Source organism: Pantherophis guttatus, chromosome 6 (genome assembly GCF_059756535.1).
Source record: "Pantherophis guttatus breed Tessera chromosome 6, ASM5975653v1, whole genome shotgun sequence".
Classification (NCBI taxonomy): Eukaryota; Metazoa; Chordata; class Lepidosauria; order Squamata; family Colubridae; genus Pantherophis; species Pantherophis guttatus.
The window spans coordinates 33,815,444-33,830,141 of record NC_142068.1 but is presented as its reverse complement, the minus strand read 5'-3'; the positions used below and the strand labels follow the sequence as shown (position 1 = coordinate 33,830,141).

Sequence of the window (14,698 nt, the reverse complement as noted above, 5' to 3'; positions counted from 1 at the left end):
AAGTCGAATACAGCATTTAATAATATTAGTCTCAAATGTCATAGAGTATTACCTCTCTTTAAAAATCTGAAGACCTCTGACTAGGCCTTCCAAACAAAGGAGATCATATCGATTAGCAGGAACATCAATTTTATACAGAATGGTTTCTGATGCACCCTCTGCTTTTCCATCACCTTTTTCTTTGCTTATTATGTCCTTCTCGGAAGTCTAAAATAAAAAAAAAGTATAAAGCATATTATTTTTTAATTATACACTGCCCAGAGTCATATTCCAAGTGTGGCCTCATCAATGCAGTATAAGGTGATACTATCACTTCCCTGATCTTGATGCTTTCTCTCTGTTGATGCAGTCTAGAACTATGTTGTCTTTTTTGGCAGGTGCAACACATTGCTGACTCATATTTAAGCAGTGATCCAATAGAACACCTAAATGCCTCTCACAGATACTTCTGTTGAACTATGTACTTCCTATTTTATATCTATGCCATTATATTTTCCTGGCTAAGTGCAGGACCTTATTTTTTACATCACAGAACAGCATCTTGTTAGATAGGGCCAATGCTCAAGTCTGTCAAGATCCTTCTGAATCTTGAGTCTATCTTCCAAAGTGTTGGCAATTCCTCCAAGCTTGGTGTTGTTTGCAAATTATCCCCTCACCTAGATCACTTATGAATATGTTGAAGAGCCCCAGCCCAAGACAGAACCTTGAGGTATCCCACTGCTTACTTCCCTCTATGTAGGTGTAGCTCCATTGAGGACTACACACAAATGCAGTTGATCAGTATTTTCCTGATCCACTAATGTAATCACTTTATAAAAAGAGATAATAAAGTTTGTCTGGCATAATCTGTTTTTAATAAACCCATGCTGGCTTCCAGTAATCACCTTATTCATTTCTAGATATGCAACAGATTATTGAAAAAGGAAATAATAGCATAATTAGAACCACCCTGTTTTCATTGTTAAATAAAGTTTTTTTTACAAAACAGAATCTTGAAGAATTAGGGAAAAATGCTTAATATGACTCTTGCATTACATCCAGGGGTGGGTTCTACTTACCTTTACTACCGGTTTGCAATGGGGCCGCGCATGCGCACTCTTCTGCACATGTGCAGAAGCGTTCTGATGACATCGGGGTTGGTGGGAGGAGCCTCCTGCCTGTTTTACTACCAGTTCTATAGACCCGGTGCAAACCGGGGGCAACCCACCACTGATTACACCTCACCCATCCCATCTACAGTAAGGCTGCAATAAATATAACAGTAAAAATACTTACAATTTCATCAAGTTCCAAACCAAATTCAAAACACAGTTCATCAAATTCTTCATCAGCTGCAAAAAAAAAAAAAAAAAGCGCTTTTACGATTGGTTATCTATTAAAGTGGAATTAATGCATCTTTTGGAAAAAGATAACTGATTTCATCTTAATATTTGGTTAAATATCATTCAGAAGGATTTCAAAGCAACAGGAAATGATGCAATTTCGATAAGCAACCAATGTAATATCCTTCCATTTTCATAGCTATGGTGGGCTAATGATCTTTATTAATCAATAAGTAAGGTTATTTTTGTCTGGCTTCCTGCTGGAAAATAAAAGCCCCTCCCACCCCCTTTACCCTTGTCACTTAACCTCTCTCCAACCTGGTACAGGCTGAATGTGCAGGAGTACAACTGCCAAGTCCACACCAGACACGGACTTGGTCGAAAACAGCGGAGGCTGCAGTCCATCGTATTTTGGTAAGCACCAAATCAGGGCAAGATAATGTGCCTTTTCGCCCCTGAGCTCAAAGAACTTTATGGAAGCTCCATTATGCTCCGAATCTACTAAGGTGCCCCTTTCTTACCCTTAACCGAGCTGCCCCACATCTAGTGCAAAATATCATCGCAATGATCTTTTTCCCCACCTCTTCTGACCAAAAGACACGCTCACTACAAGCCCCCAAAGCTTTTCCTTACTGTAGCTCCTTCCCAAGGCTTGAAAAAGCAGATCTCGCTTCACGCCGACAGTCGGCATGGCTCACTAGCAGTTCCTGCCAATTACTTTCCTTCGCGGCGCATGCGCTAGGTTTGCTGTCACTAAAAAAGGCCCCAGGACTTCAACTCTCTGACGTTAAGGACTAGTGCCTAAATTTCTGCCCGATCCAAATTCTGCTTTTTTTTTTTTTTTGCTACCTCTTCGTTCGAAAGTATAAAAAAAGTATAAAGTCCGTCAAAATCCTGTGTTCTTAAAGTGGTGAATAACCCGGCAGAGAGAAACTCGTATCAAGTTTGTTTTGCGTTGATCAGGGTTTGCTGCGGACAGCTAACCGCTCCACTTTATCAGCCGGAAAAAAAGGGAGACGTTTTGGTTTCTAGATTTACGAACAGTAAATGGTGTAGAACGGGCTTCGCCCTGGCACCGTGTGTCAACTTGGTAACAAGAAACAAAGTGTAAATTACTTCTTGCATGTAAGTTAGTGCAATCTAACATGTTGGCGTTAAATTGAATACTGGCTCTGAGATAGGCAGGTACAGAGGTGTAAATCAATTTAAATAGAATGGTTGGATTTTTGTTTTGTTTGTTTTTTGCAATTTCAAATGGGTTTATGAATGGGATTGTGTTTATTTAATTTATACTCCTATTTGCTTTCAGCATACAGTAAAATCGTACCTGATAATTTTATAGCAGTGTTTTTCAAACTGGCAACTTTGAGACGTGTGGACTTCAACTGTAGACTTCCCAGCCAGCAGAATTTCGAGGATTGAAGTTCACACATCTTAAAAGTATGAGATATGCAGCCCCGTGTTGTTCAGTAAATTTGGTTTCAGAGAAACGGAATTGCTGCCTTAGAATCTAGGTGCACTTATTGATTCACGTGTATTACTGCTCGGGTTTGCACATTACATAAACTCATGATATTGTTAGGCAGTTTGTTAAGTAAGTCTTATTTAGATACATTCAGGTATCGGAGTCTCAAAAGGACTTACAAGGCTTGGATGTAAATCTCTCTAGCACTTCTTTTTTTAATTATTCAGGAATCTCAGAGTATATACAGTATGGGCAGAGAAAAAAATGTACAGGATGTTTTGGGAGCAGAAGGTTTGTTTGCAATCAAACTGATTTTATTTAGTGATGGCATGTGCACTCTAAGCTGTAAATTCTGCTTTACAAAGCACAATAGTGCTTTGTAGAGACATAATAGACATAATAGAGGTGAAAACTGTCATACAGAAAAATGGATACATTTATTCAAAGTTATTCCAAAAGCAGGACAAAAAAACAATTGGATAAAATTACAAAGAAGTAAAATGTAGTTGGGCATAGGAAAAAATTCTTAACAGTGTGGACTGTTCAACTATGGAACAATCTGCCTTGGGAATTTATTTGTTAGATTTATTACCTTTATTAGAGAGATTAAACATTTCTCAGATAATTCAGTTCATTAACATGTTCAAGATATAATATTAATAATATACTGGAGAAAATCTATCCATCTACTTGCTAAGAGTTGACCCTGACTTGGCATATGACTAAAATTTGAACACACACATAGAAAAGAACATAAATGATTACCCAAAGATAATAAACAATAAATAAATATATGCAGCAATTACATTTTAAGTGTTTTTTCCTAAATAATTTGGTTGTGAGTATTAAAAAATGCTACTAAATTTCCCTCATACTTCAAGGGAAAGGGTAGCCTACTGTACAGCACAGTAGCAGAGAAGTAGCATGTGTAAGTCTTCTTCATGAAGATGGGAGACAAGCAACAGATTCTGCCAGGACATCTTTATGGTTCTAGACCAGTTGAACAAGTCTTGAATATACATTGGATATACCTTGGAAACAAGATTTGTAGGACTTATATAATATTTATTTATTAAATCGTGTAACAATAATATTAAGCTCATAAGATATTGGCATAATTACATTTTTTTCATGGGAAACTTTTTTTTTTTTTTTTTTACAAAAATAAGACTGAAAAAAGTGAGACCGGTTTAAAATTCTGAAAATATTATGTGTAGTTATGGGTGCCAGTGATGGGCAGCATATACAATGATAGTTACCATCACTGGTTACCCCTAGGTTTGCTTATGTAACACTTCTGTTATGCAAGCTTCACTGGCTAGTTTCTTTCCAAGTGCAAATTCAAGGTGCTGGTCATCACCATTAAAGCTCTAAATGGTACAGATTACCTGTGCGACTGCCTTTCCCTAAGAACATCTACCCTACCAGTTTATAATAAAATGAGTACACTCCTAGTCCCTTCTCTTAAGCATTGCCATCTTATGGGATCTAAGAAGTGTACCTTTTCCATGGCAACCCTTGCCCTATGGAACACTTTCCCCCCTGAAGTTCTGCAAAGTCTCTAACCCTCCTAGCCTTCTGTAAAATACTGAACACTTGGCTTTCCTCCCCAAGTGCTGGGATAGGATGAGATGACTGCATATAGAAATCTTGATTTGGTACCAGGTTTTTATGTTCAATATGTTTAGTTTTATAGTTTTAATATGATTTTTATGTTGATTTAATTTTTGATTGGGAGCCACCCAGAGTTTGTTATAAGGCTATACAAGACCCCCAGGACCAGACTTTAAGGAACACTGGTCTAAATAGTAGGTCTTCAGATAGATTCCATCAATTCCATCAATGGAATCAATTTCAGGGGCCACAAATTATGAATCTTTTTTAAACAAAAGCAAACAAATTGCTTTATAACTTAGTACAGTGTGTGATTCCAGCCATTGGGTAAATGAGCAAAGGCTTCAAATAAATGAAAATTTAAGATGAATCACTTTTTCTCTTGTCTCCATTATGGGCATTAATAGGGGTCATAAGCATATCTTGCATAATGGTTAAGCAATATCTTTGCTTCTTCAGGATTAATTTAATACCAACTCAAAGCCCTTTGTCTGAATTCACCAGACCACTGTTGCTTGAACGTCTGGCTTGCAGTTCATTTGTCTTTGTTTTTGTGCTACAGGTCATCATTCAAAACAAACAGGCAACTATAAGCAGTTGTTCCCATATTAATCATCTGTACAGATCAAGGGCATAGTGTCATACATAAAGAAGAACGGAACTTTAAGGAACGTTAACTCAAAGCCCAGGAAAACAGGTGACAGAATAAGGTCTCCTATTAGGTTTCTGAATATGGATACAACCTTGAAGAATGGCATTTCTAAGTTTAATGCAGCTAATACAGCAAAGTAAAGAATGAAGTGTTGTGAAGAATTAGTGAAGAGGGATTTTGTGACATGTTGCACCAAGTTTCCCCAAACCAGTACTCTCTCCAGTGTTGTTGAACTTTGATTCTTAAAATTCCCAGCTAAAATACCAGATTGGAGAACAATGTCTTATACTATTCAGTAAAGTATAAGAAGCTAAAGCCACAGCAACTGAGAAATGTTCCCAGTATAATCTATTTAGTGTAAAAAAAAAATTAGTACACACAAACACTCATGTAAATTGTATCAAAAGTGGCTAACTTGCTTTGATGAAATAATTTTGAGTGGAGGATAGCCTATTTATTCATATCCTATCTGCCAGAATATAATAGTTGAGCTACAGCATTTAGATATTAGATTTGCTCAGACAAATGATCACAGCCCGCAGTCTGGCTTCTAGAAATTACAACCAGTTGATACTTAATGCACATCCTGCTGTTTGAAATACTACATGGATAGAAATAAGAGTACTGACTGATACCCATTTCCTTCTAAACTGCTGTTACATACAGTGTGTTGAAAGCGTAAAACATACAGTACATGTCTGTATTCATTCCGAAAACAGCTAAAACAAATCAAAATAATTTATTTAAAAACTTTGAAAATATAATATGTGACTTTATATCCTGTTATCAAGAAATAAAAAGCATTAAATTTTGGGACCAACATATAAGATACAATAGTAATTTTACCATGGATTTTATTATTACAAAACAGTTGGTTGATTGATTGATACATATACAGAATCATAATCTATGTGTAGACAACTACTGTACAATAGTTTCTATTGTGAGTCAGTGTGGAATAATGGTTAAGGGATCAGACTAGAAACTGGGAGACCGGGAGTTCTAGTCCTATTTTAGCCACAAAGCCAGCTGGTGACCTTGGGCCGGTCTCTGTTAACCCTGGGAAAGAGGTAACTGCAAACAACATCTAAAAACCTTGCCAAGAAAACTGCAGAGACTTGTCCAGGCAGTTATCAGAGTAAAAGACTGACTATTGGGCAACAACAACAATAAAAGATTCAATTACACCTGCACTTAGGTGAGTACTAGTCCATTTCTGAAAGATTTCTTTTGGAAGGATTTTTAAAGAAATCTGCAAAATACAAAAAATTGCCAGTAATTTATTACAGAAGTTATCCCAAAATATAAACTTTTCTAAAAAAAGAGAAGGAGGAAAATCAAATCAAACTGAATGTTATTAATTATGGCCTGACATCCGCACACTTAAAACGATTCTTTAAAAACAAAACATCCGAAGCTATGTGTCTAAAAATTAAGATATAAAATCAATGAATAAGAACACTAATGATGATCCTCACTTTTATACTGTAGAAGTCATCATTTGCTGATATCTGAAGGCTAAAGTAACAACTTTGGCACCATTGTATATAAAATAGCAATCCTCATTAACTAAAACCTACATCAAAATCTTAAATCTAATCAGAATTCCAGCTGAAAGAGGAAAAAATTAGCTTGTGCCACAAATCCAGATAAAACCTCCTCCATGCCATGTGGCACAAAGAAATGCACTGCAGGAATTTGAGTACTGTATATCTGCCCTGCAAATATACAGTTGAAAGCAGTTAATATGCTGTATGTCTTTATAAATGCCAAACGATTGAGTCAGTGTATAAAGAGAAAGGATTAATGTTCTTTGGAAAAACATTTGAAGATTTTCAAAACCTAATATTAAATTATTCTTGTGTGTCTAAAAGTTGCTCTTTGCTCTTGAATAATTCTTCCCTCCTGGATATTTTTTTTACTCTTGGATAATCTCTTCCTTATGTCTTAAGGCCTAAGTGTGTAACATACTTTATTTTTTATAGTACTGAGTAAGTTAAGAAGCCTATCATTTGATGGATCTACTGCCTTTCTTGTAGATTGGACTAACATGCATTATCCCCTTGGTTTGGGGGTATAAAGGCTATCCTATGTATAAATAAGAGTAACACAGCCAAAATTGGTAGCAACCAGTAAGAAGGCTTTTTTTTTTACATAGCTTCAGGGGGGGGGGGGATTGGAATTGACATCAATAATTTCTAAACATTTGACAAATTTTAATTCTTCAAGAAACATCCATTTCCAGGAAAAATTGGTGTTGATCTTTGCAGAAAAGTAATAAGTCCTTTCTCAATGTGGGGCAGAAGAAAACATTCAATCCTTTGATTGTATCCTTCAAATGAAAGTCAGCTAGTCCAATGGAGTATGTAGATTGGATTGGATTAATACAATGCATGAACCCAATCATCACACAGGTTTATCGTTCAATGTGCTATTCATGATGGTTATTCCAATGCATGAATGACTGGTAAGTGTAATATTTGAACCAAAGCTGGGAAAAGCCATTCCTGAATTATTGGAAAGGATTAATATTTGTAGAAGACAGAAAACTTTTGTTTTTGTTAGTCAGAGGCAAAACTGAAATATAACAAAAAAGATATCTGAGATTATTTTTCCCTAATTAGTGTATGCAGTGGACTATAACTCCAAGCAATAGTCACTCCCAGTCACTGGAATTCAACCCAGGTGGAAAACACAAGATTCAGAAGGCTTGTCTAAACATTCCCTGGACTTCTGGGCTGCCAGATACAGATGATTTACTACTTATTCATTTGACTTCTTTCTGCTTTTCTAACACAGAGACAACACTACTGCCAATAATTTTTCTCACAAACCAGTTCTAGTGAGGCTACACATTAGAAACCAGAAGACTGGGAGTTCTAGTACCATTTTAGGCATGAAAAACTGGAAGTATTACTTTGGGCCTGTCATCCTCTCTCAGCTCAGCTCACCTGTCAGGGTTGTTATTGTGGGGAAAATAGGAGGAGGAAGGAGAATTAGGTATGTTCACAACCTTGAGTTATTTAAAGAGTAATAAAGGCAGGATTTTAAAAATCTTCTGTGCCCAAGTTTGTTATCAGTTGGGTTATTAGTTTAGGTTTAATTAATCCTTTTAAGAAATGTCTTTGATTGAACTCTGAATCATGAGTTTGTGTAATAATTTTGTGTAATAGCTCATTAAAAAGAACACATGAAAATTAGAGATGATTATGGATTTGCTTGAGGCTTAAAAGTTTTGAACAGATTAGCTTCACAATTGCAGTTATGACAGGAGTTTTCTGAATTGCCTCAATTGGCATAGTTAGCTCATACTTAATATGTTTTGCATATTTTGTGATAATCTTCATGTTAAGCAACGTGAAATCCTTTTTCAAGAGGTGAAAGGAAGGCAATTTTAACAAGCTATGCCATTGTGCCAAACCACTGTATTGAATCATCAATCAAAGCAGGATGTATCTCATTCAAATACATTATATATTTCTTGCCTTTTGGAAGATAATTTAAACAGAATTGCAAGATTCTTTTAATGTAACAGAGTTTGTGATCAAATGGAAAGCAAAACAAAGCAAATTAATCTGTGTTTATGCCAATATCATTTGCTACTCTTCTCCATACAATTCCAGCTTTGCAAACTCTACTTGCTTCTCGAGGGTCCAGATTATTTCATAATAGCTTTATAATTATGAGAATTATAACTAGATTCTCCTTATCATTTTTCATCATAAGAAAAGTCTAATTTGGGGTAAAAGAATGCCTTGTCATCTATTGCTACTATTAGGTATAAACTATTCTCTCTGTCTAAAAGGTAAATGTAAAGGTTCCCCTCACACATATGTGCTAATTGTTCCCAACTCTAGGGGGCGGTGCTCATCTTCGTTTCAAAGCCGAAGAGCCAGGGCTGTCCGAAGATGTCTCCGTGGTCATGTGGCTGGCATGACTAAACACTAAAGGTGCACGGAATGCTGTTACCTTCCCACCAAAGGTGGTCCCTATTTTTCTACTTGCATTTTTTACGTGCTTTCGAACTGCTAGGTTGGCAGAAGGTGGGACAAGTAATGGGAGCTCATCCCATTACGTGGCGCTAGGGATTCGAACTGCTGAACTGCCGACCTTTCAATTGACAAACTCAGCGTCCTAGCCACTGAGCCACTGGGTCCGTCTGTCTACTCTATCTCTATTCTATAAGACGTTTTAAGTACATATTGTGAAAACAAATACATATTGCTGATCATCCCCAGATTTATCTTGGGATCCTGATCTACTTCTTGTTCATTTCTACGTTAAAGGAAATGCTTAAGCTAGAATCTTTTTGGATCAGGCTAAGCAAGTTTATATATGACTATGGCTGAGTTTATACAACCCCATTGAATATAGCCAGATTTATTTCAGGGTAAGAGTTCTCTGATTTGCAACCTTACACAGATGTTGGACTTTATACACTCTTTGCTGATAGTACATAGTTTAGAATTCACAAATGTAGTAATTTCCTATATTGGGAAGAATGTTTGTGATTATTATTTCTAAATGTGCTATTGGCCAACTGCAGCCTTGCAGACTTTTCACATCTCATGGGCATTGCTTTTGATTTCCAAATGTATTGCATTGTTTAATGTAATTTTCTATTTTAAAAAAGGTGGGTAAAGAGGCAACCAGCTACAAAATTTGGTCTGACTTTCTCTCTGTCTGCATCTTTTAAATGCATCTTTGATAATGTATAAATATATTTAACAATAATTTTGTGAAACAAATTAACTGAAGATTCCATCATGAACCCAAGCTGATAAATTAATACAGATGTTTTTATTTATTTATTTAATTTATTTGTTGCCCATCTCATAGGAAATGAGTCTCATATAGCAATGGTTTTCTAAAACAATTTACTGAATAATCACATTTGATGGAATGAATGAATTCCATCAGATGTGATTATTCAGTAAATTATGTTTTAGAAAATCATTATATTTTAGAAAACCACCATTTACAAGATCTAAGATACAAACACAACAAACAATTAACAAACAAACAATATTTTGATTTAATTTGGCATTCAGTTAAGGTTTATAGCACATGATTGTTGCCTGATGATGGAGAACAACATGTTTGCAGAACATATTATTGATATTTAGAACTGTTCTTGTTATTATGGGCATATATGCATGTCATTTAAAACTAAAATATATGTCTAAAGTGATCATCTATCTCTTGTATATTTCTGTATCACTGGTCCCTGTTTATTTTACATGGGCAGCTGGAATGTCCTTCACGTTTTGGGTGACCCCATTGGAATTATATACTCTTGGATCCAGTCCGAGCATTTTTTCCTCATTGCTCCCCAGCACACTCTCCTGATGAGGTAGAATATCAGGACTTGAGGGAGAAGTCATGATTTCATCCATCTAAACAAATCAGAATTATAAATGATGTGAAAATGCCATCTAAACAACTACTATTTTATTATGATTTAGCTTTATCCTTTATTATCTTTATAACAAAGAATCCATCCACATGTAATTTTTAAAAAGCCCAAACTGCGTATTGAAGAATAAATGTGAATTTTAGATATACATAATGCATTTATTGGTATCCTTATGGTTGCAAATTTGAGCAATTGTTATTGCCTTTTACCCTTTTACCCATTATTGCTGAACTGAGTATTCTTCAGTTTCACTTTCAACTTTACCCTAGTTTAATTCTTGGAAAATTTCATCTCCATACAATTGTTTTGGCAGACATTTTTCTTTCTCCCATGCCTGCATAAATTATTCTAGCCAAGTATGGATTATAGACTGCATGTACTGAATGTGATGTTATTATAGCAGACAGTCAATAACTGTTAAGGGCAAATAGAGGAAAGAATGTGAGTCAATGCTAGCACACATGCTTTGCAATACAGCAGGTCACAGATATGGTCCCTGTAGTCTCTAGATGGGCTCAGAAAGAATTATGTATGAAACCCTGAAGAACAGCTGCTACCTTGGTAGTAGTGTAGAGATACATACTGATAGTCCTCTGGTTATGATGGCAATTGAGATCAGGATTTCCATCACCAAGTGATGCAATCATATATTTGGGCATTTGCTGAATAAATGAATTTAATGTGAGGACTACCTGAATGAAAGTCATTCACAGTATAATGCAAAGAATAATCTTCCAAAACTGTATTAATAGGAATGATCAGTATAATCAACTAAGGATCATTGTAACTTAATCGTACAGTACTTGAAATTATTTCAAAATTCCTATGATTTGCTATGATTAGTGGCCATATTACTGGCTTTAACAGTTCTAGATAATACATTGTTAGTTAAAGTAATATATTATAATAATATAAATGTATATTTTTGATAAATGGAAGACTAGAAGCAATAAACTATTTTGAAACAAGTGTGTGCATATAGCTCTCAAAGGGCCTCAACATCTAATATACACCACTGTACATAGTACTTCTTATGGAAAAATTGGCTAAATGAAAATTGGAAAAAAAAATTATATGATTATCATTTCCATGTGAAATGATGTTTATACTAGCAGCCATGAACTAATTAAAAGTATAGTATTCAGTTCAGTCCGAGATAAAAGATGTTGGGTGCTTGCCATTGTAGACTTCTTTTTACTATGGAAATAAAGTAGCATGCTGCAATATAATATAAACCAAGACAGGAATAAGGCTTAATTAAATATCTTAGTGAAGTATTATCTCATTATACTTAGTATGAATGGAAGTAGCAGCTGTTCATGATATGGCATTATCAGATTTAATAAAGAAAGGTCAACATTGTAGTTTGTTACTATGGAAACAGAGGGAGTGAATTGTCATTTGGAAAATGAGGTGATGAACATTGTTATGGACATTGTATATTTTTCAAAGGAACTTAAATACTGAACATAAAATTGTCATATTAAAGCAGATTGTTTTCCTGAAATGAATGCAAGTTATCTAAAGCCTGGTGACCACTTCATTCACTAAGGTAGTTAATAAAAATGAAATGGATCTAATATTATAGATTTGATCCAGTATTAGAAAAGAATTCTTAATATTTATACCATTATTCATTTCAGTTATAAGAAAATAAAGCAAAAATGACATTTTGTTGCATTCCAAATCCCACCAATTGCAGCCAACATAACCAGTGATTTTAAAAGGTGAGAGCTTTAGCTCAATGTTTGTATGGGCCCAACTACTATACCAATATAATACCCTGAATGCAAGAAGAGACAGGTGCTAGTTACCCAACATCATAAAAACTTACAGGTGACTTTGTTCCAGTGACACACACTCAGCCCAACTTAACTCATAGGTGTTTGTTGTGGGTAAAAAATAAGAGAGAATAATATGCACATAGAACATAGAATAACAGAGTTGGAAGGCACTTCTAGCCCAACCTCCTGCTCAAACAGGAGACACTCTACCAGAGCTGTCAAACTCACGGCTTGTGTGCTGGATGCATCACGCGCTGGCCATGCCCACGCCTGATTTAGCAAAGGGGGGAAAAGTCCTGATACATCACATGAAGCCATCGTGACATGAGTTTGACACCCTTGCCCTATACCATTCTGGACAAATGGTTGTCCAATCTCTTCATGAAAACCTCCAGTGACGAAGCACCCACAACTTCTGGAGGCAAGCCATTCTATTGATTGATTGATTGATTGATTGATTGATTGATCTCACTGTCAGGAAACTTCTCTTTAGTTCTAGGTTGGATCTTTCTTAAATGATCTCAGATCAATTACTTGTTATCCTGCCCTCATGTGTTTTGAAGAATAGGTCCACCCCATCTTCTCTGTGACAGTTCCTTAATATTGGAAGACAGCTATCAGATCACCCCGCTCCTTCTCTTTGTTATACTAGACATAACTAATGCCCACACCCATTCATTGTATGATTTAGCTTTCAGACTCCTTATCACTTTTGGTGCTACTCTCTGCACTCTTTCTAGAATCTTAACATCTTTTGTGTATTGTGGTGACCAGAACTGGATGCAGTATTCCAAGTGTGGTCTTACTATAAAGCAGAACTAACACTTCATACGATCTTGATACTATCCTTCTGTTGATGTAGCCTAGGACTGCATTGGCTTGTTTGGCAGCTGCAGCATACTGCTGGCTCATACTTAAGTACAGGACCTTATTTTTCTCATCACTGAACTACTACTTATTAGATAGGGCCCAATGCTCAAGTCTGCCAAAATCCTTCTGAATCTTGAGTTTATCTTTCAAAGTGTTGGCTATTTCCCCCCAGCTTACAGTTGTCTGCAAATTTGATGAGTTCCCTTCTGTCCCCTCATATACATTTTTTATGTATATTATTATGTATTATGTATATTATGTATTTAAGCTGATGAAGAGTACTGGGCCTAAGACAGAACCTTGAATCACCCCTTTACATACTTCCTCCATTTAGATGAAGTTCCATTGAAGTTGGTGAGCCACTTGTGAATCCATCTAGTGGTGATGCTATCTATCCCACATTGTTCTATATTACCAAGAAGTAGGCTATTGTCTGTTTTTAAAAATGCTTTCCTGAAGTCTAAGTAAATTATATCCACAGTATTTCCCTGTTCCACTAATATAGTCCCTTTATCAAAGAAGACAATAAGGTTTGTCTGGTGTGATCTGTTTTTAACAAATCCATATTGATTTCTATAATAGCTTTGCTAAAGACTAGGTGCTTGCAAATTCATCGCTAAATTATCTTTTGCAGAATTTCCCCAGGTATTGATATCAAGCTGATTGGTCTGTAATTTCCTGGGTCCATTTTTTCCCTTTTTGAAGTTTTGAGCCACATCAGCTCTTTTCCAGTCACCTGGTATTTCCCCAAGGCTTCAGGAACTTTGAAAGATTTTGTTCAGTGGTTCTGAGATCATGTCTGCTAGCTCCTTCAAAATACAGAAGTAATGGGAAATAATCTGTCTTCTCCTGGCAATTTGAACTTGTATAGAGTGGATAGTGTTCTCTTATCATTTTCTTGCCTATTTTGATTTATATTCTTATTCTGTCTTCTACCATACTGTTTTTGATAGGTTAGACTATTTTTTTCTTTTTGAGTAAAGACAGAATGAATGAATGAATTAAGCAGTTCCACTTTCTCCCCATATCCCCATTCCTATTTGCTATCTTCTCCCATTAGTGGACTGATCATTTCCTTGACATTTTTCTTGTTTTTCATATGTTGAAAGAAACATTTTAAAAATTATTTTTGGAATTTTGGCCTGCCACTCTGAAGCACCGTTTTAGCTGCAAAGTGCTGGGCAAGGCCTGCACAAACCAAAACGGAGCTCCATTTTGGCCAGCAAAGTGCCAGGCAAGACCTGTGCACAACAAAACAGCTGCGGAGGGGCACATGCAGCTGAGAGGCTGGAGAGGAGACAGCTTGCTAGATCTTCGCATGGTAAGTTACCTGGCGTGGCAGGTTGCGGGGGGGGAGCAATTATTGGGGGCATGAGGTATTTCAGTAGGTCGGGGAGGTCCTGGATGGTCTTAAACAGGTGGTCTTTTCCATCACTAGGTCCCCATGGCCTTCCCTACCTTGAAATACCTCATGTGCAGTTAACGAATCACACATTTATTAGCGAGTGTGTGGGCGAAAGGAGAGAGTGATCACGTTCAAGGTACGAGATTCACTTCCACAAATCCTTGGGCGAC

At 36.2% G+C, this 14,698-nt stretch overlaps 1 protein-coding gene and 1 long non-coding RNA gene across 2 annotated transcripts in view; one reads left to right on the top strand and one right to left on the bottom strand.

The window, feature by feature from the left end:
* FARSB (phenylalanyl-tRNA synthetase subunit beta) overlaps positions 1-2,074 on the bottom strand; it is a 36,096-nt gene extending 34,022 nt beyond the window's left edge. Inside the window, exons 1-3 of the mRNA XM_034439414.3 lie at positions 1,956-2,074; positions 1,276-1,331; positions 53-207 (exon numbers count right to left, since the gene is read on the bottom strand). Of these exons, the coding sequence (XP_034295305.2) occupies positions 53-207; positions 1,276-1,331; positions 1,956-2,013 (269 nt within the window). The 5' untranslated portion in view covers positions 2,014-2,074. The remainder of the gene's footprint in view (positions 1-52; positions 208-1,275; positions 1,332-1,955) is intronic.
* A 238-nt stretch (positions 2,075-2,312) lies between these two features.
* On the top strand, positions 2,313-9,384 carry LOC117678381 (uncharacterized). The gene is made up of 3 exons (XR_004595015.3): positions 2,313-2,447; positions 4,964-6,251; positions 8,911-9,384. It is a non-coding gene; the product is annotated as an uncharacterized LOC117678381 (long non-coding RNA).
* Positions 9,385-14,698: the final 5,314 nt, after the last annotated feature.